We start from the raw sequence: 20,114 nt of genomic DNA on the forward strand, positions 1-20,114 counted from the left end.
CACTCCAAAGAAAATCACGTTTAGGTATAAATCTTAGCAAATCCTGTACAAGATCTGTATGCTGAAAATTATCAAAAGTTGATGAAAGATCAAAGACCCAAACAAGTAGAGAGATGTACCATGCTCCATGGATTGGAAGGCTCAAAACAGTAAAATGGTCAATTCTTCCCTAAATCTGTAAATTTAACATTCCTATCAAAATCCAGCAAGGTTTTTTTTGTAGACAGAGAGAAGCTTACTCTAAAACATATGGAAAGGCAAAAAACTAAGACCAGGATGAAAGGACTAAGATAATTTTTTAGAAAAATAAAGAAAAAATGAATCAAGAATTAAGTCTACAGTAATCAACACTGTGTGATACTGGTGGAGGGGTAGACACATAATGGAACAGAGATTCCAGAAATACACCAAACAAGTCCAACTGATTTTCAATAAAGATGCAAAAGCAATACAGAAAGACAGCCTTGTGAACAAATAGTGCTACAGCAATTGGAACAGACAGGTGAAAACATGAATTTAAATGTAAAAACCTATAAAGCTTTTCAAAAAACTGAGAAAATCTTCAGGACCTAGAGCTGGACAAAATTTTCACCCTTGACACCAAATGCATGACTCATATAAGGAAAAACTGATAAGCCAGACCTCATCAGAAGTAAAAACTTTTGCTACACTAAGGATCCTGTTGTGGGGTTGGAAAAAGTAAACTGCTCCCTATCTGAAAACAGACTAGATTATACAGCTGACCCTGTGCAGCCCAAACTCATCTTGTTCAAGGGTCAAATGCATAAAAACTTCTCAAAGCTAAAAAAAAAAAAAAAAAAAAAATTGGTTATAAAGTGGGCAAACAACCTGAAGAAATATGTGGATGGCATCATTAGCCATTAGGGAAATTCAAGTTAAAATCATGAGGTATCACTACCCAAATGGCTAAAATAAATTACCAACAGCTGAAACTAATGTAACACTTTGTGTCAACTTTTGTTTTCTAAAAGTTACCAAATGCTGGCAAGGATGCAAGAAAAATTAGATCATTCATACACTGCTGGTGGGATATAAAATGGTAGTCACTAGAAAATATTTTAGCAGTTTCTTATAAAATTAAACATGCACTTACCATGCAACCCAGCATTTATACTCTTGAATATGTGAACCTCAGAAATAAAAATGTTCATATAAAAAGCTGTACACAAATTATATATATATAGCAGCTTCATATTTAACAACCTCAAACTAGAAATAACCTACATGCCCTTCAAAGAGTGAATGATTTAACTTTGCTACATCCATACCATGGGATAAAGGAACAACTATTGATACATATAACAATCCGGATGGACCTCAAGAGAATTATGGTTAGTGGAGCAAAAAAACAAACAATCTTAAAAGGTTACATACCTTATGATTGCTTTAAATGTAATATTCTTAAAAAAAAAATAGAGATGGAAAACAGATTAGTGGTTGCCAGGTGTTAGGAATGGAGGGAAGAAAGGGAATGTGGCTATAAAGGCAGTCTGTGGTGAAACAATTCTGTATCTCCATTGTGGTAGTTACCCAGATCTGTGTATGATAAAATAACATGCAACTATATAACCACACAAATGAATGCTTTTAAAATTGGTGAAATCTTGGGGCACTTGGGTGGCTCAGTCGGTTAAGCGTCCGACTTCAGCTCAGGTCACGATCTCGCGGTCCGTGAGTTTGAGCCCCATGTTGGGCTCTGTGCTGACTGCTCAGAGCCTGGAGCCTGTTTCATATTCTGTGTTTCCCTCTCTCTCTGACCCTCCCCCATTCATGCTCTGTCTCTCTCTGTCTCAAAAATAAATAAACGTTTAAAAAAAATGTAAAAAAAAAAAATTGGTGAAATCTGAATAAACTCTGGATTGTAACATCAATTTTTTAGATTTGATACTGTATTATATCCAAGAAGTTACCATTAAGAGAAACTGAGGAGTACACAGGGACTCTGTGCCTGTGTGTGGGTGTGTGTCTGTGTGTAGCAATTTGTGAATATAGATTTCAAAATAAAAATTTAAAACAACAATGGCACAGATGAATATTATACCGGAAACAGACATTATTAGTGTGTGGGTATATGTACATATTTCTGAATGAAGCCGGAAATGAGTGAAATAACTTAATTCCTTTTAAAGAAAATCAAAATATTCTCAGTTAAAAACAGATTGTCATTTTAAGTATTACTTCAATTCGTAAGAATTATTAGTAGAAAGGGGAAACACCATATTATCTCAGGGAGCTTAAGAAACTGAACCAGATTGTTTTTACATGAAATATAAAAGAAAACTCAACCTTTTTCTTTTGGAATTCTATATTCTACAATACTGTCCACAGGTTATACTACAATAAAGTGGTGATCGGAATACCACCATGGGAAAACACCTATTTCCCAAATGTTGCAGAATAAGCATTCAGTGAATCTCAACAGAGAAGCTATCCTTGACTTTTTCAAATGCTGACTTTTCAGTGGACAATCAGGGCATACAGGTATAAAGGAAAATTCTGAACAAAGAATGATTGATTCCTTCACCCATAAAGGTCGTTTTGCTGTAAAGGATCTCAGAATTAAGGCATATATGGTACATATGACTGAAAAGCAACTTAAGTATAATACAAACTATTGTAAAATTCTTAAATGCCAAAGGGACATAAATTTAAAAACAAATGTGCTAGCAATTACTACTTCACTATCCTTTGGACATACAACAAAGGAGAAAAGGATGAACAAAGACCAGTTTAGACAGGGCAACAGGGAAAGATGAGAAAACATTATGCAGATGGCCCATATCAAAGGAGTATTTGACTTTTGGCACCCAAGGGAAGATCAGGATGCAATACTTTTATATCCTCAAAGCACGTAATACAAGTTACAATTATCACAGTATTATAGAGCAAGGCTTAATATTTTAAAATAAGAAAAATTTGAGTATTAGTATGTCCAGTACTTTGGATAACACAAAAGCAGAGAGTCTGCCCTTTAAGACTTAGTTGACAGTATAAATGGAGAGAAAGACTAGTATTCAGGACTCATTAACTATTCATTTTTCTAAGTCAGCTTTGTCATTCGTTGCTCCAGAGTTTAGCCAGATCCCTCAAACTCAGGTTGTGTCCTTATATGCTCTCTACATGTCTCTTTCAAAGCACTGACCACAATGTATCGTAATATACAAACCCCTGCTAGACTCATCCCTGAAGGCTGAGAATATGTCTGTTCTATCCACTGCACCCAGCACGATGCCTAGAACACAGTATTTGTTAGCGCAAAGATGAGGCCCAGTTTCTTAAGTGAAAAGTGAAGTTACAAAATAACATGAATGATCTTTGAGTAAAAATAAGTAAATAAAAAGTCTAGAAGTTTAAGGCCATATTTATATACCATTATCTCTGGACTGTAGAATGGAAGGTTTTTCATAAAGTCTCCTATTGTACGAATTTTTTACTAAAATATTTTTATATCATAGTTAGAAAATAGTAAAACTTTTTTTTTGAGGGGGAGGGGGAACAACAGAGTTGATTAAAGATTTCCTCCCGTTTTTCTCATCTCTTACATCCACCCTTCTATATCAATGCCTTTTTCTTCTAAACCACACCTTCATTCTTTTAGGACTGCTTCACTAATTCTTTTTGGTTTCAACTGAGATACAACTTGGGTTAAACAGAAAAGCAATACTTGAGAAACAAATTAGCATTATTTACTCCAAGCCAGATTTAGATAGGGAAAAGTAGTTTTCCCTCAGGTGAGAATAACTTCTATCACAGGAAAATCCACAATTGGAGACTACTGCAGGTTACTTATAAAAGAGATGAATTACTTGTTGATTGTGATATTTAATTAGTTTTCAAAGTTCCCTATTACTGGGCTATAACAAAATACTTGTCATTTTCTAAACCTAAATTTAAACTTCTCAATACCAAAGACAAAATAGTGTAATTTTTCAAAAAAGTCAATTTCAGTAACTTCTTGAAATATTTTAATGCTGTTTTTTAGTTTTAACCAATAAAATCACCTGCTACTTTATCACTGGGTATCTTAGAAATATCTTTATTAGCATTAAATTTTTCAACAGTCTTTGCCTCATTCGCTTTAAAAATCAAACTATTTGCACATTAGTTTTTTTTCAATATTCTTTTCAGAAAATATTTCCCATTATGATTTTTATTACAAGCTGCTTTTTATGCAACACCACTTTGGAGCACAAAATGGACTTTTGAATCCACAAAATAGTGTCCACCTAGAAAAAGCCCCACAAAGTTGTCTCTTGGAAACACTTCTAAGTGCTTTTGCTTCAAAATAAAACAATGATTTCCCACTATAAATACAGGTATTACTTTCTTCAACAAAACACTTGTTCAGCTGACACCTTAAATCTCTCAACTAATTATTTCTTGACTATGACAGCATGTCATTGAAAATTTTCTACACCTGCCACACCACCACCATAAAGAAACTTGAGTGTTTTAGGTCTTTGCTTAAAAGAATGATGATGAGCAAGTTTTTAATAATAAAGAACATAATAAGCTTCTGGGAAATGCCCAGCAGAAGCAGTAGCAATGAACACTATTCTTGCTCAATAATACAGTCCTAGTCTACTTCTTTACTTCTAACGTTACTTCCAAGCATGAACCGTTTATTCCAACCAAGCTTATCTTCCTTCTTTACCGTTTTCTGAGCAGGACTGCCCCTCTTCTGTTCCATTTAATAACATCATTAGCATCCCAGGTTCTCAAAACTTAAAAGACACCTTACTTGCTCAATCATCAACTGTCCCCTCAGCTCCCTAATCACACAGACATATTACTACCATTTCCACTGCTTCTGCTACCTCAGATTTACCTAGATGTAAATCTAGGCCTGGCACTCACGCATTTTCCTCTAAATCATCCTACATACCAAAGCCAAATTAATCTCACAAGACGCCATAGCATGGCAGTCCTATCACAGCAGGCCCATCAGAATCCCTGATCTTGTCCAGCCTCAACCACACCACGTACTTCCCTTTTCTGTGCATCAGCTTCATGACGTTGCTTCCACTTTCTGCACTCTGGAATGCGCTATTATTATTATGCTCTCTTCTCTACAGATTCCTAATATTCGTGTTCCAGTTTAAAGTCTTTCATTAAGTCTTCCCTAATAATAACCTTCTCTCAAATGTCCTCCACAGCCAGGCCCTAGACAAAAGTAATCTCTCCCTTCTCAAATCCTCTTGCCATTCTGACCCCTTTAAATAGCTAAACATACACATTCTTACATTCTCAGCAAAGAGAACACTAGGGGATGATAGTAACTATCTACCTCACATTTTCCTCCCAGTAGTCTCTTGGAAAACAACAGACACTAAATATCAAGAGATATGTTCAATCTCAACTCCAGGCCTATTCTTACTCTGCTCCTTCATTTTGAACTGAGCTTTTCTCTTCCTTTAGTCTGTATTTAAGCTAACCCATTCTTCAAAGTACATATATTGCAGTCCAAATCAATTTCATTTCTATGGTGATATAGCACCTATTTGGATACCAGCAGTCACGTTTTCCACTGTTGCTTAATTCTTATGTTTATGACCTACCTCAACACTGTGCCATTCTCTAAACTATAGCTCTTGAATTCACCCCTCAACCAAAGTCCATCTCTGAATTTATTTAATGCTGTTTCTTATCCTATCCTATTTTTGCCAGTCAAACCCAATCCTCCTTCAAACCAAATCCAAATGACATTCTGTTCAATAAGAAGTCTTTCTCTAATGCTGCTTCAGGTTCCTACGGAACTTGGCCAAATATTCCATAGTACTTAACACATCTCAACTTAAATTTAGTTATGTCTGTGCCCTTCATAATTTAAGAATTAAGACAGGGCTCCTAATATTTCACCTCTCTTCACAACAACTACTAGGTATTCAAAGAAGAGCTGTTGCATTTGAGTAAACAGCACAAAATGGTTTGAAACACAATTTTTAGTAACTGAACCATATACCATCCCAAAAAAAACCCTGTAATAGTGAAGTGGGTTGAATTGTTATATCTCCACCAACATCCAAGTCCTAACTCAAGTACCTGTCAATGGACCTTATTTAGAAACAGGGTGTTTGCAGATGTAATTAAGTTAAAGATCTTGAGATGAGATGATCCTGGATTTAAGGTGGCCCCTTAATTCAATGACTGCTGTCTTTATAAAGAGAGATTTGACAAAGGGTAAAGCTATAAAATTGAAGGCAGGAAATGGAGTAATGTGTCTACAGCCAAGGATTGCTGGCTGCTACCAGAAGGAATCAACCTTGCCACCACCCTGATTTCATGCTCTAGCCTCTAGAACTGTGAGAGATAAACTCCTGTTGCTTTATGCTACCAAGCCTGTGGTAAATTGTTTTGACAGCCCTAGGAAACTAATACAAACACCTCCATAGTACAGCATTTTAAACATCCAGAAAACTTAAGGTTTTGTGGGGTTTTTTGTTTTCTTGTTTTTTTAATTTTCAAAGATAAGAGCAGGGGTGGCTCAGTAGGTTGAGCTCAGGTCTGACTCTTGATTTGGGTTGAGGTCATGAGCTCACGCTTCATGAACTCGAGGCCCATGTCAGGGTCTGTGCAGACAGTGCAAAGCCTGCTCGATATTCTATCTCCATTTCTCTCTGCTCCTCCTCTGCTTGCTCTCTCACTCTCTCAAAATAAATAAATGTTTTCTTTAAAAAAGAGAAGAGTAATAAGGAGATTCTTAGGAAATAAACAGATGATTTTATTTAACTAAAACTATACCTAAATTTATGAAATGATTTTATTTATAAATAAGTAGTGGCTTACCTTAAACTGAGTTCAGTGCTACTTCTCAATATAAAATGCCCTCCTTGTGTTAAGGATATAATTTTAAAAGATGTAAAACCAAAATTATACCCACTTGCTATAATAAAAAAAACCATGCTACTTCTAAGGCAAATAATCACAGTGAATAGATGAAATTCTGTTTTATCATGGTATTTTCACTGCAATATAAATCTTAATGGGGAAGGTTCGTATTTTCAGCCTAACTTGGTATTAAGTATGGATCAATATTTTGTTCATTCTCTATTAAAAAATTTAACCCAGCACTTCCTTTTTTAATTCTTATGCCATGTTTCTAAGTTTCCAACTTTTACTTTTTTAACTCAGTCTGCTTAAGGAACACAGGAATAATTTCAACGAGCCTAACCAAATAGAAAGCCCTCGGATTCCAAATCTATATACATAGCTTATGTATTTTGCTAATTTTGCTTATCTAAGACACTAGCATTTTCCATTAGCAGATAAAATATTATAATAATAGGCCAACAAAACACATTTTCTCTAGAAAAGGCCCCAAAATGTAAACTGTATCTTAAAGAATATGAGCCTTAGGACACCTGGGTGGATCACTGGGTAGTTAAGTGCCTGACTTTGGCTCAGGGCATGATCTCATGGTTAGTGAGTTCGAGCCCCACCTTGGGCTCTGTGCTGACAGCTCAGAGCCTGAAGCCTGCTTTGGATTCTGTGTCTCCCTCTCTCTCTCTGCCCCCCCCCCCCCCCCCCCCCCCCAGTGCTCTCATGCTCGCTCTCTCTCTCTAAAAAACATAAACATTAAAAAAAAAGAACATGAGCCTTTATATTACATACTACTTTTTAAGTAAAAACTGAATTTTAAAATATTTTCAAAGTTTGAAAATCATTTAAAAGTAATTTTTAAAAATTCAAGAACTTAATCCTACTATAACATTTGGAATTATACTTTCCACACAAAGACAATAACAAGCACAGGTAACTTAAAATTTTACACATTTTCCTAACTTTAGCCAAGATCATAAAAGAAACCAAATTTAGCCAACATACAAACATTATTTATATGAATTTAGTAAAACAACCATTTTCTTAGAAATTATGATCCCCCGCAGTCATTTTTAGCACTTAAAGTACTAAAAAGTTAAATTACTAATATCAACTCTTATACCCATTTAACTTATAAAGTCATGGAAATTAGCAGTTCATTATTGCTCTGACTGAAATACCATCTCCTCTCTATTCCTTTAAGCTACCTTTAGGACTATTAAATATGTGCATATAATGAAAACATGTCAATCTGATATTCTTATATGACAAGTCCACACTAGACAAGACACTCTTCCCTTTTCCGTAATGCAGATATGGCATGAGCCAATGAAATCTAACACCATACTGGAGAGGAAACGCCTACCGGCTCATCTATGACTTACAGAGGCACAATTTTGGTTCCTATGTCCCTGTTTGTCACGAAATGTCTTCCAGAATGTAAGAGCAGATTTATGACCAGTCTATTGATATTTTCTGTATTGTAATTTTGCTTTCATCTTACTCCAATTACTAGGTAATAGAAAACAATGGTACTACTTTTTCCAAGAAGTTTTTGCTATCAACGTAATCTGAAGATCGATTGGAGAGGCACAAAATAATCAACCTACTCTAGCCTACATTGCAGCCTTATCTCACTCAGCTATCAGATTTCTAAAAATCCTATACACATTATAAAACTGGAAGAAAAATGAGAAAAATTTTGTGTAATGAATATTTTTTAAAAAAATGTTTAATGTTTATTTTTGAGGGAGACAGAGCATGAGTGGGGTGGGGCAGAGAGAGAGAGGGAGACACAATCTGAAACAGGCTCCAGGCTCTGAGCTGTCAGCACACAGCACAACGCGAGGCTTGAACTTGAGAATGGCGAGATCATGACCTAGGCTGATGTTGGACACAACCGACTGAGCCATCCAGATGTCCCTGTGTAATAAATATTAAAAAAAAAAAAAAGCTACTTTTTCAGAGGAAATCACTCTCAAAAACTCACTCAAGAATCTAAAAAAAAAAAAAAAAAAAAAAAAAAAAAAAAAAAAAAAAAAACTGAACTGTAGGTAAATAAGGTTTAAATTTTTCCCGGGGTGCTTGGGTGGCTCAGTTGGTTGAGCGTTCAGCTCTTGATTTTGGCTTAGGTCATGATCTCATCATGGTCTGTGGCATAGAACCCTGCATCAGGCTCTGAGCTATCAACACAGATTGGGATTCCCTCTCTCTCCTCTCTGCCTCCCTGCAGCTCACATACATGCATGCATGCTCTCTTAGAAGTTTTTTTAAAAAATAAATAAAATAAAATTTTATTTACCTGGTTATCTCTTTGTTCCAAAAAACCTTGGTTAAATTATTTCCACTCTACAGCAAATTAAAATGTTTTGAAGCTACGTGGGAGAAAAGAAAGGAGAAAAGCTGTTCAATGCACTGTAAATAAATGAGGTTTCTTAACACGGGCACTGCCACAGAAGATACGTGTAAAGCAGACAAGTATAATAATAAAAGCACCACCTAGCCTAAGGTTTTATGAATAAGGACACATTCCCCTACCCAAATCTAAACACCTGAGAGTACTGCCATATTATAGCAACATACAATAAATGTTCACAATCTCTCAGTAATTAGAAAAAGGTTAACATACTAAAGATAGTGTTTTAAAAACATTAATTAATACAGTCTAGAAAAATCTTTAATAAAGTAGCATTTTAAATATTTCTGGTCTCATTTAATGGTTTAAAAGCTGCTTATAAACTACAGTTTATAAAGAGGTATCAAGAATGAATTTCTAATGACATAATTCTTCACTGGAAAATTTACATCCAAAGATAAATAATAACACAGAAAGACTAAGATACTAGGTTATGCAAAATTATAATATAAAAAATATGGACTTGTTATAGATTTGCTCTTGCATTCTGGAAAAGATTTGGTGATAAAGGAATACAGGAACCAAACTATGCCTCCACAAATCTTGTATGAGCTAATAGGCTTTCCCTTCCAAAACCCTCTCCAATAAGCTTCATCTCCTTGAACTTCCATTTCTCCTCAAGGAAAAGTTTAACTTCAGAGCCATCTAAGCAAGCTTTATATATTTGCAAAAGAGACCCAAATTCTCAGAAAATCTTGTTTTTGTCTCAAATTCTATATAGGCAAAATTTCTTTACATTCCACTAATTCTGCATTCTAGGAAATCCTGTATAGGACAAATTTCCTTACATTCCACTAATAGCATTAGTTATAATATATAAGAGGTCAATTATCAGTCAAAACAACATTAATTATAATCCTTCACTAAGTATATATTCATTTATACTAGATGGTATTAACATTTAACTTAAATTTGCAACCTCACTGAGTAACTTTTAATGTAATTTACTTACATAAATTGTTATGTACCTAAAGTCACATATGCAAATTAACTTATAGAAAACATTATAACAGTAATCAAATTTTAAAAAGACATTCAAAAAGATTTCTCTGGCAAAAGTAAAACGTGAAAACTTGATTTCTTAAAAGAACGGTTTTTGGTGAGCTTACTGTTAACTTCTGCTTGATACGAAAAACTTACTTTTGATTAGCTGCTAGATATTCATTCAGGTATCGTCAACATTTTTTCTTTTCAGCACTTGACATAATTAATGATGGGTTGACTAAACTTGGTAGAAATCAATCAAATGTAAACTAGTCTTACTTAATTTCCCAAACCTAGGCCCCACACAAAAGCACTAAGGATCAAACATACACATCCACAAGGGAGTCAGTGGAAGCTAACAGGCAGGTGTACACTACGTCTCACACTATAACTTCAAGAGTAAACAAAGCCCTCCAACACAGTCATTTGCCACAGTTTTGTAGTACCAATCCAGCAGATATTTTTCATGTGTTACATGAACTCAGTGTCAGTGTTACTCCTGTGAAACGTAAGAAAACTCAATGAAAGTAATTAAATACTTAAGGAATAAGATTTTTGTGGGTAGAGTGGAGTTCTGAAGGGCCACAAACCATGACCTAAATTTCGTTTGCCTCCCATTAACCAATTCATGTTAGTTTTGAGACTGTATCACCTTCACTTGTGAAAGCGTGGAAAGAAAAAGAAAAAACTGAATATCTTTTGGTAAATACAAGGAACAAAAGTTAGACTAATGATTTTGAACAGGATATATTTTTGTTTTATCCAATAAATACATCTTATCATTTATGAAGATTTGGTTCATTTGTTTGCTTAAATCCAGTAGAATTTTCTTGAATGAGAAATCACATTCCTTGAAGATGTTGCAAAAGTGAGGAATTATTACTGAGAATCCAATTTCAATACTCATTATCTCCAACAGAGAAAATGCCAGAGGAGTAAGCTACAAGGGATTTTGTTGGGTAGAAGTAAGCGAGGGGGAGAAAAATAAAGTGAGCTAGTTAATTTGCAATCTTATTCTAACTTTAAATATATAGATATTATAATATTTTGATCTAGCTATGACCCCAAGACATTTTGATATAACTTAAGAATTACAAATACTGTACTTATTCCCAATCTATTTGTTATTCAGAGACCCAATCAGTTTGTTTTCATAGCTTCTCCCAGCTCTAAATTTTTTTAAGTCTGACATGTGGTTTCTTAACTGCTAGTAATTAGAAAAGAATCCACGATTAGATAAAATTCTCACTTTACATTTTACTGTCAAGTTTTTATTTTCTTGAGGAAAGAAGATGACTGATCAACTACCACAGGAAAAACCAAAGGAGACTTTTGGGAGTGTATATTCACAGAAGTACTCAAATATAATTTAAACAGGAAATCTTCCCCACATTAAAGGGCATTTTTAAACTATTTCCCAAAGCTGTATGGACATCTTGCTTTGCCATCACATCCTCACTCAAACAACTCTAGAACATTATGCAACAGTCTGCTATAACTATGCAAGTCAGATCATGCTCCAACCAAAACCTAATGGCCCAAAAGAATTAGTTCTACCCCCAACACTGAGAACAGAAATCTTCTGAATATATACATAATAGAAACTAAACATGTACAGTTGGACATAACTTGCAAAATATAAGAGAGACCCTCAACTCACACATCAGTTAACATTCACTTGTTAAACATTTAGTAACAAAATATGACTAGCAACATCTGACTACATTAGAATTTATAGAATAACTCTGATAAGCTCATATTCTGATCTAGTTAGATCATATTAAAATCCATACTTATCATTTATTATCAGAGTATTTATAAAAATGTATTTGTTTTGAATAAAAATTAATTAAAATGAGTAAGGCATACTATATTTATATCTTTTATCGCTATAGCCTAGGAGCAAAGCTTTTTAGGAAAAAAAAGAATCCTTTGATGTGAACCTTAACACCTTCTATATAAGGGGGGAAAAACATAGTTGAAAAGTCTGAATTTTCTTGAATTTTAAGGACAAGGCAGATAGAGAGAGATATATTGTCTTTCAAGTAGGAAGTATACGAGCTGGCTAAACAGTTTATTTTTTAAAGGATCCTTTTAGATGAACATGCAATAATTATTATTTGAGGGACAAGAGGAAAATGAAAGCCAAGTTTCATAAAGATTAATTCAAGTGAACATATTTACAGTGGAAGTGGAACAATCCTTAGCTCCCTGGCTAAATAAAAGCAGTCATCTACTGCATCAGTGTGTATTTTCAAGCAAATACAGAAGCAAAACTCATTAGCTCTTTAAAAAATACACACATTTAATGTTGGTCTGTTTTAATTCTAAGTAAAGCAATTCCAAAAATACAAACTGAACATCAGAGCCATGTGAACCACCATGATAAAATAAAACAGACATTCACAATAATTACGTCTAAAGACAGTTCAGCTTAATAAATCATCTTCCATGTATACTAAAGAAAGAGTTACTAAAAATACTGCTGGTGTTCAGTTAGAATTAAAGGACTTTGGGGAAAATGAAATAATATGATACAGGTGGAGTGAATAAGGTTACACGGGATTTACATTTTCCATTACCCCTAGATATAAACAAACATTCAAAATCAACACAAACTCTGTGTGTTATTCAAAATATTGCAGCTGCAGGAAAGGCAACTTTAAATTAATAGCTAGGGGAAAATCAAGTTTTGGTGGAGGTAAACAGAAGTGACAGTTTTTAATTTGCACTTTTGTAAAGCTCATTTATACCTGGCCAACCAGGAACCAAATGCAGGACAACGAAGTTCTCTGCTTCTTTTGGCTATAATGTGACAAGAAAAGGTCATCTTTTGAAGATGTTTAAAGAAATAAAGCAACTTTCTTTATAAACAGTCAAATAATCAATCAATGGAATAAATAAGTACTAACCCACATTTTTACCGCTCTGTAACCACTACACTTTACATATTTTTCATTTTGGCGGCAAATTCCCCAATTTTTAGGCTAAAATCCACCAATCACTTTTAAGAGTAAAATGAACAGCCACCAAAATAAGAATATTCTTCTGTTTACTCTTTGGCTAAAAAAGAAAACAAACAAACAAAACAAAACAAAAAGAAACAGAAGACAACTCTAACACTGGTGATAAAAGAAACTGTTTTTTTACATGTAAAATAAAGTTATCAATTTAAATCTTGGTACATTTTATAAAAACAAGAGGTAATGTTGTAATAAAACAGCAGTAGCCTTGTCAGGCAACATACTGTTTGTTAACCCTGTGCAATAAAATACTTTGTTCATACTACACTTATTCAACATGACTAACAGTTACTACAGACATTTCAGGAATCTTCACGGGACTCCTATAGACTTACTGTTAAAACTGAGAGACATTTACAATCATAATGTGCCATGAAAACTTGAAAATGTTACTTCTAGTAGGAGATAATGTTCATATTATTTGAATTGGTTTTAGGTACTGAACAGCTGAGTTACAAGGACTGAAAGTGAAAAGCATTCTAAAAGCCCATGAACACTGTTGTTCACACCCTTCTTCAGAACACACTAAACTTTAAACTTGTTTGACACATTTCTCTTCATACATAGCAAGCAACAGCACCCAATAAAAGCCTGAGAAGAAATGCTGCTGTGTAAATACTGCAACTATTCCTGAAAAAAGAATTATGGGATATATACTCCAAAGCTGCCCATTCCCATAATTTGTATTGCATAGGTCACATAATCACACACATATATATACACACATGTGTACATATATGCACATGCAAAGAATATATTAAGACGACAATGAAGTCTAGTCACAGAGCAATTTACAGGCTCAATATATTTTTTTACACTTTGCGTGAAAGAAAATTTCAATATTTTACAGTCTTTTAGTAGGCATTATATACACTGCACTTTATGAAATCTGAAAGGTATTGAAATAAATTTTTTCCAACATTTTGGTAACAAAACAGACAACGTTTCTCCATATACTTGTGCTATCTATCTACATGATCTGTTTGATCTGATAACCACTAATCACAAAAACTGACTCAATGGAATAATTAGAAAAATTATCTAACACCATGCATGGATTTGAATCATTTTTAATATCCTATCCTAGAAACATTCTACAAATCTTAAGATTTAAAAAATTAAGTCTCTGTTCTGATTTTTAAAAGATATCTTTTTTATGACAATATCCATAACATTGACAGGTACATGTTAAGGCTAGTATCATCTCCTTTTGTGAATTTTTTTGACTTTTTTTTTTTTTTTTTTTAAGAAAGATAGTAAAAGCCAGACTCCTTTAGGACTTTGAACTGTACCTACAGAGAATGAGAGTGCAGTGAACATAATGTTCAGTCCTACAGTCAGGATGCAGTTGCTCCTTCCCATTCCACAAGATACTGCACCTTTCCATCAAGTGTCACCCGACGAGCCAGTACTCGGTATTTTTCACCACATGCTATTCTACCTGCAGCACCAAAATAACTGGTAATGGAGTTTTTTAGATGATTGAGTTGCAACTCCTGATCTGCTAAGTTATTCAAAATCTCTGTGTTGAGTTCATCAAATTGGTAATCTTCTTTGCCTTCATCATCTTTTACAATTTCTGAGTTCTGAGTCTGGAGTGCTCTTCTTGGAAGACGACCCCTTCTTCTCCGTAAATGTGGTATTGCAGCAGGCCAAGATCTTCCTGTACGAGTTCTTTTTCTGGAGTCAGATAATCTACGGAACGAAAAAAAAAAAAAGGCCATAATTGTCTACTGAGTTTATAAGGCATCCTTTGCCCAAACAATGTGTTCTCAGATTTTTTTTTCTATCACACTACTCTAAGTATATACCCTTGGTGACATAAACATCAGCCAAACCAAAACAATACATGCTATTTTTATAAATGAATTATCACTCGCCTTCATTAGACTCCATCACCTTCTTGGGGCTGACCTTTGAAGAGCTTTTCTTCCTTAACAATGTATTATTAAGCTTAAAAGAATCAGAGGAAGTTTTTAATTACGAGGCCAATGAGACAAATTCTTACCAAGAAGAGGCCCTATTCATTAGTCAGATATTGTCAACAGTCTTATCATTAAAAAGAAGAAAGTTCATTCACTCATTCAATGCAGCAAATACTTAATAAGTACCTCCTATATATACAACATTGTTCCATGGGCTTAAATAGATGGTAAAACTAGAATAAATGTTCTCTTATTACCAGTTCTAGGCATAGTGAACTAATGTAATGAACTGGAATAAGCACAAAGTACAAATCAGGGTACCTTGAATCTACCTCTGTGATACTGGCCAAATTCAAATCTCTTATCCTCTGTATTCTCTTCTGTGAAGAGATTAAGTGAAGAGGTTGAACTAGATAATTTTTGAGGTCCTTTTCAGCTCAGGAATTCAATGATTTTATAATCTTTTAACAAGGGAGAATACAGCCTAAGTTAAATTCAAAGACTTTATAATCATACTGCCTGACTCAACATCCCAGTTCTGTTATGCTTGTTAATGACCATGCTTGTTTCTTAAAACCTGTTAGTTTCAGTTTCTTTATCTTTAAAATGGGAATAACAGATCTACAACTCAAAAGACTGTTTTAAGAATTTAAAAAGGCAATGTATGTGGAAAGTTTAGCACAATGCTTGGTGAAAGGCCAAACACAGTTCAATTATTCACAATCCATTAAAAAATGAGTTACATTTTAAGCTTTTTAATACTCTGAATTTTGTACAATTTACACAGCAGTTTTTGAAGTGTTAACAAAAATTAAACTAAGGGAAGTATAAAACTTGCAAGCTCATAGCTCTGACCCCAAGGAAACTAATTTTTCATTCCTGATACATCATGCTTTGGGAAAGGCATCATTCTGAAGAATTAGGTTAAATAAAATATTAGAGAAGTCTGCTACTGATAGAAATCCTGAGTTTAAAATCTTCTTAGTAACAAAAGGATTTACATGTCTGACTCAGATATTAAGAAAAAAAGTACTCCTAAAGATAAAAATTCCTAAAGATAAAAAATTTTAGATAAAAATATTATCTAAATATTAGAAGCATAAAAAGGTCTCAAGGAAAAGAGCACAGCCTATTAACACCAGTATACCTCTTCTGTGCACAGAGCAAAATCTCCTAATAAATTTTTAATGTTTGAGCTCTGAAAAGCAGAAATTTCAGATGAATATTAATAACAACCTAAAGAATTTACATATAGATGCTTCTCAAAAGCTGAAAGGCATATTTACATCACTTTCAATTGCTAAAAATTTATTTAATCATTACTTTACAAAGAAAAAGAATCTAGAAGAAAATCAGTTAAGAAATAAGAATATAAAATATCTACCCATAATGCCTGGAAATGCTAGACGAGGTAGTTTCTTTTGTACTGGAAGCACCCGTGAAATCCACATCTGAGGTATTGGATGAATGTGCAGTTCCCTCAGTTCTCCTAAGACAAAAGAATTTAAATGGTATAACGACTATATTACATAACAATAGAAATATTCATTTCCCCCCAAAAGAAAATTCCTAGAATAGGAGAAAATAACTTTCTATTTACCCTATAGAACAAGGTAAATCCAAGGTAGGATTCTCTGAAATTGATTCCTTATCCTGGAAAATAAAAAATAACATACTTAAAGCATGGCTCTAAAGTAAACTAAAAAGATACTCATTTCTCAGTTAATTTCAAGCATCCGTCCTCTTTGAGAGTATATACCAACACATCCTCTTACCAAAGGTGGCTCAGCAGTTTTCTGAATCATTTTTCTTGTATATGGGCCAGGTGGACGACCTACTGATTTTTTCTTTCCTTTTTTTTCTATGCCATTGCTTACTTCCCTGAAACATAAAATCATTATGTATTTAATCTCTGCATAAAGAAAAACAAAAAGACAATGGACAATATATACTGGCTTAGCTCCACTTATGTAATAATTAGGTTACACTTATTTTTATACTAATGGTAACAAAAACCAAAAAAATTAAATGTAAGTTGAATCTACCAATTTAGTCAAGTGCATACAGAGAACACATTCCAATTTAAATAAACATTTCTTGACTCAGATATTATTTACATATGAAAAGTTTAAGGAAAAAACTTTTCTCTTTACTACAATTGTGAAAAATATATACAACCTCAAAGTTAATAAACAAAAACAAAAACAGACTACTATACTGGAAGGAAGATTTCCAAATCCCCAAGAGTTCCATTATTTAGTCCAGGTTGTTACTATGTAGGCCCTTAAGGGAGTATTTTAAGAATTTACTACTAAAAGTAATTATGAATTTAGTCATTACCCACATGGAGCCAGGAAGTATCTATATTAAAATATAGTAGCTATAAATACAGGTTGCCTTTAGAAATAAATATATATATTCTTGAATGATATCAATCATAAAGAGAATGAAACCCAGGGTGGAAGAGTGTAGAAGGAATCCTTTGTATTAGGCAGGGAATCATTCAAAAGGTACAATTAGAAAGATCTAGAAAACCAGTTTTTGAGACATAAAAGCAAATATCAAGCAAGAAGGGGGAAAATAGCAAGTCAAGGACATCTCTAATTAATAGAAGGGAATAAGAAAAGGGCAAATATCAATATAGAGAACATCTACTTCATTCATTCAACAAACATTATCTACCATATAAAAAAGGGGGGGGGGCTATAATAGAAATACAAAGATCTTCCCTGTGCTAAGGGGTCCATAATACAGTCAGAAAGTGATAAAGATACATACAAAAAGGCTGATAAAAAGAGTTAAGTGCTATAAGAAAGTTACCCAGGAAATTTTAATTTCCTGTGTTTTTACACAGACAAGGAATAACACCATAGAATAGGCTAGAAAGAGGTGAATGGAGCAAACTAGAAAAGAAACTACTCCAGACACCAAACTAAAGTTGGGCAATAAAGGTAGAAGTACAAGGAAGGAGAAAGTAGGGGAGCTAGAGGAATAAAGCATAACTAGAACTAAAATCAAAAGTCTCAAGGATAAAATAGATGGAAGTATAGTTGTTTGTTTTTTTTTTAAGATGATCAACATTTATACAGGATCCCTGGATTAAACAAAGTATTTTCAGATTAAAAGGACCAATTCATACATAGGACCCAGAAGGAATAGAGAATGCCTTGAAAGAAAGTTGAACCATTTCCCGGTAGCATCAAATGAACTAGCTAACACAGATGGAGTGTCTTATTAATGTGATAGGAATGAGAAAATTTGTGTAAACCTTTTTCTAATCCATAATATGGGCAACTGATAGCAAAGGATTAATGATAAAATCTGAAAGTGATAGGAGTAAATACGCTTTGCTTTAGGGAAAAAAAACAACAACAACCTAAAAGCATTATCTACTTTATTACACATTCAAATGGATATGAAACACTGTTAACCCTGGGTTATTACTTTTTCTTACTCTCCAGGTACTCTCATACCTTTTATTTACTCCTTAAATTTCCCTCTCTGCACAACCCTCAGCCATCTTTATACCTCAATATTTCACTGAGAAAACAGAAGCTACCAAACAATAACTTCAGTCATCTTCCAAATGCCAAATCTACAGCAGAACTACTATCTGTACCTATTTTCACCCAATTTCAACAAAAGGGTTCTAGAAGTCCTCCTATCAAATATCAAAGGCCACTCCCATGTTTAAGTTCTAAATCCCTTCCCTTTTGGATTCTCAAGGACTTTACAATATTTTCAGTTACCTGTCCCTCTCTCCTGTACCAATCTCTTTTCCACTGGATCATTCCTAGTAGCACATAAAAACAGGTTCCAATTAATTTTCTATTTAAAAGTCATCACTTGAGTACTTCCTTTCCTCTTCAGCTTCCATTTGTCTACCTCTCTTCAAAGTAAAACTACTTCTGAGTGTTCTCACACAAACATTTTCCACTTTCTCCCTTCTTATTCAGAGTTCTTAATTTCCCATTTCCCCCTTTTCCTTTATTATCATTATTATTATATGAATCTGCCTATGTCCTTTATTTGTAGAAAAAGCCCAGTTTTGACATTTTAATTGAGCAGTGCTGGATTCAATCATACTTCAACCCATTTCAGTCTGACTTCTATCTTTACCTCTCCAAAAAAACCTGTTTTTGTCAAGGCCATTAATAACAGAATGTTATCTTATCCAACAATCATTTTCCTTTCACCTTAAATCCATCTCTCAACAGCATTCAATACTGTTTAATATGCTCATCTTTCTGAAACACCCCCCTTCTCTTGATTTTCAGGGCACTAAACTTTCCTAGTTTCCTCCTATCTCATTGATCATTCTTTTTTAGCCTCCTGTTTCTTTCACCTCTTCCAAATCTCTAAATGATAACAGGGCATTACTCTGGGCCTCATTCTCTCCCCCACCAACTCCTTGCTTCCTAGGTAATTTCATTCATTCTCATAGCCTTTAAATCAGCTTCCAAATTTGTATCATGTGTCCTAACCCTTCCTGAGCTCCTGACACACCCAGCTGTCTATATCTAACATCATCATCATTTAGATATTCCTTGTAAAAATCTCAAACTCAATTAGTATGACACAGAAGAAGCTTCGTTCACCTTGCCAAAATCTGTTCTTGTAGGTCTTGACACCAGACATCACCACCCACCAGCTGCTCAAGCCAGAAATCTGGGCTTTGTGTAACTTGATTTCTCCCTTTCTTTCATAAGTTTAAATCATTAACTAACCTAATGAATTTTGCCTCTAATAGAAGTCTTAAATCTATTTTGTCTCCATTTGACTGAAACCACTACCCAGGCAATCTCTTACACCTAGATGACTGCAAGAGTCTTCATTTTTGTTTGCTTCTGTTCTTACCTCTATACCTATCCACTCTCCAAAAGCACACAAAGAAGTATTTTTAAAGGATAATTCAATCTGCTTACA

The 20,114-nt window shown here is 34.0% G+C and overlaps 1 protein-coding gene across 3 annotated transcripts in view; it reads right to left on the reverse strand.

Annotated features, from left to right (window-relative positions):
• Nucleotides 1–12,525: 12,525 nt before the first annotated feature.
• The window catches only part of MTF2 (metal response element binding transcription factor 2), a 76,854-nt gene continuing 69,265 nt past the window's right edge, over nucleotides 12,526–20,114 (reverse strand). For 2 of the 3 annotated variants that reach the window (XM_049618456.1, XM_049618457.1), the window contains 4 exons: nucleotides 16,964–17,069; nucleotides 16,789–16,841; nucleotides 16,573–16,677; nucleotides 12,526–14,958 (listed from right to left, as the gene is read on the reverse strand). In XM_049618456.1, the coding sequence (XP_049474413.1) occupies nucleotides 14,601–14,958; nucleotides 16,573–16,677; nucleotides 16,789–16,841; nucleotides 16,964–17,069 (622 nt within the window). In that variant the 3' untranslated portion in view covers nucleotides 12,526–14,600. The other variant, XM_049618459.1, reaches the window with a different exon arrangement.

The sequence above is a fragment of the Panthera uncia genome (genome assembly GCF_023721935.1).
Source record: "Panthera uncia isolate 11264 chromosome C1 unlocalized genomic scaffold, Puncia_PCG_1.0 HiC_scaffold_4, whole genome shotgun sequence".
NCBI lineage: Eukaryota > Metazoa > Chordata > Mammalia > Carnivora > Felidae > Panthera > Panthera uncia.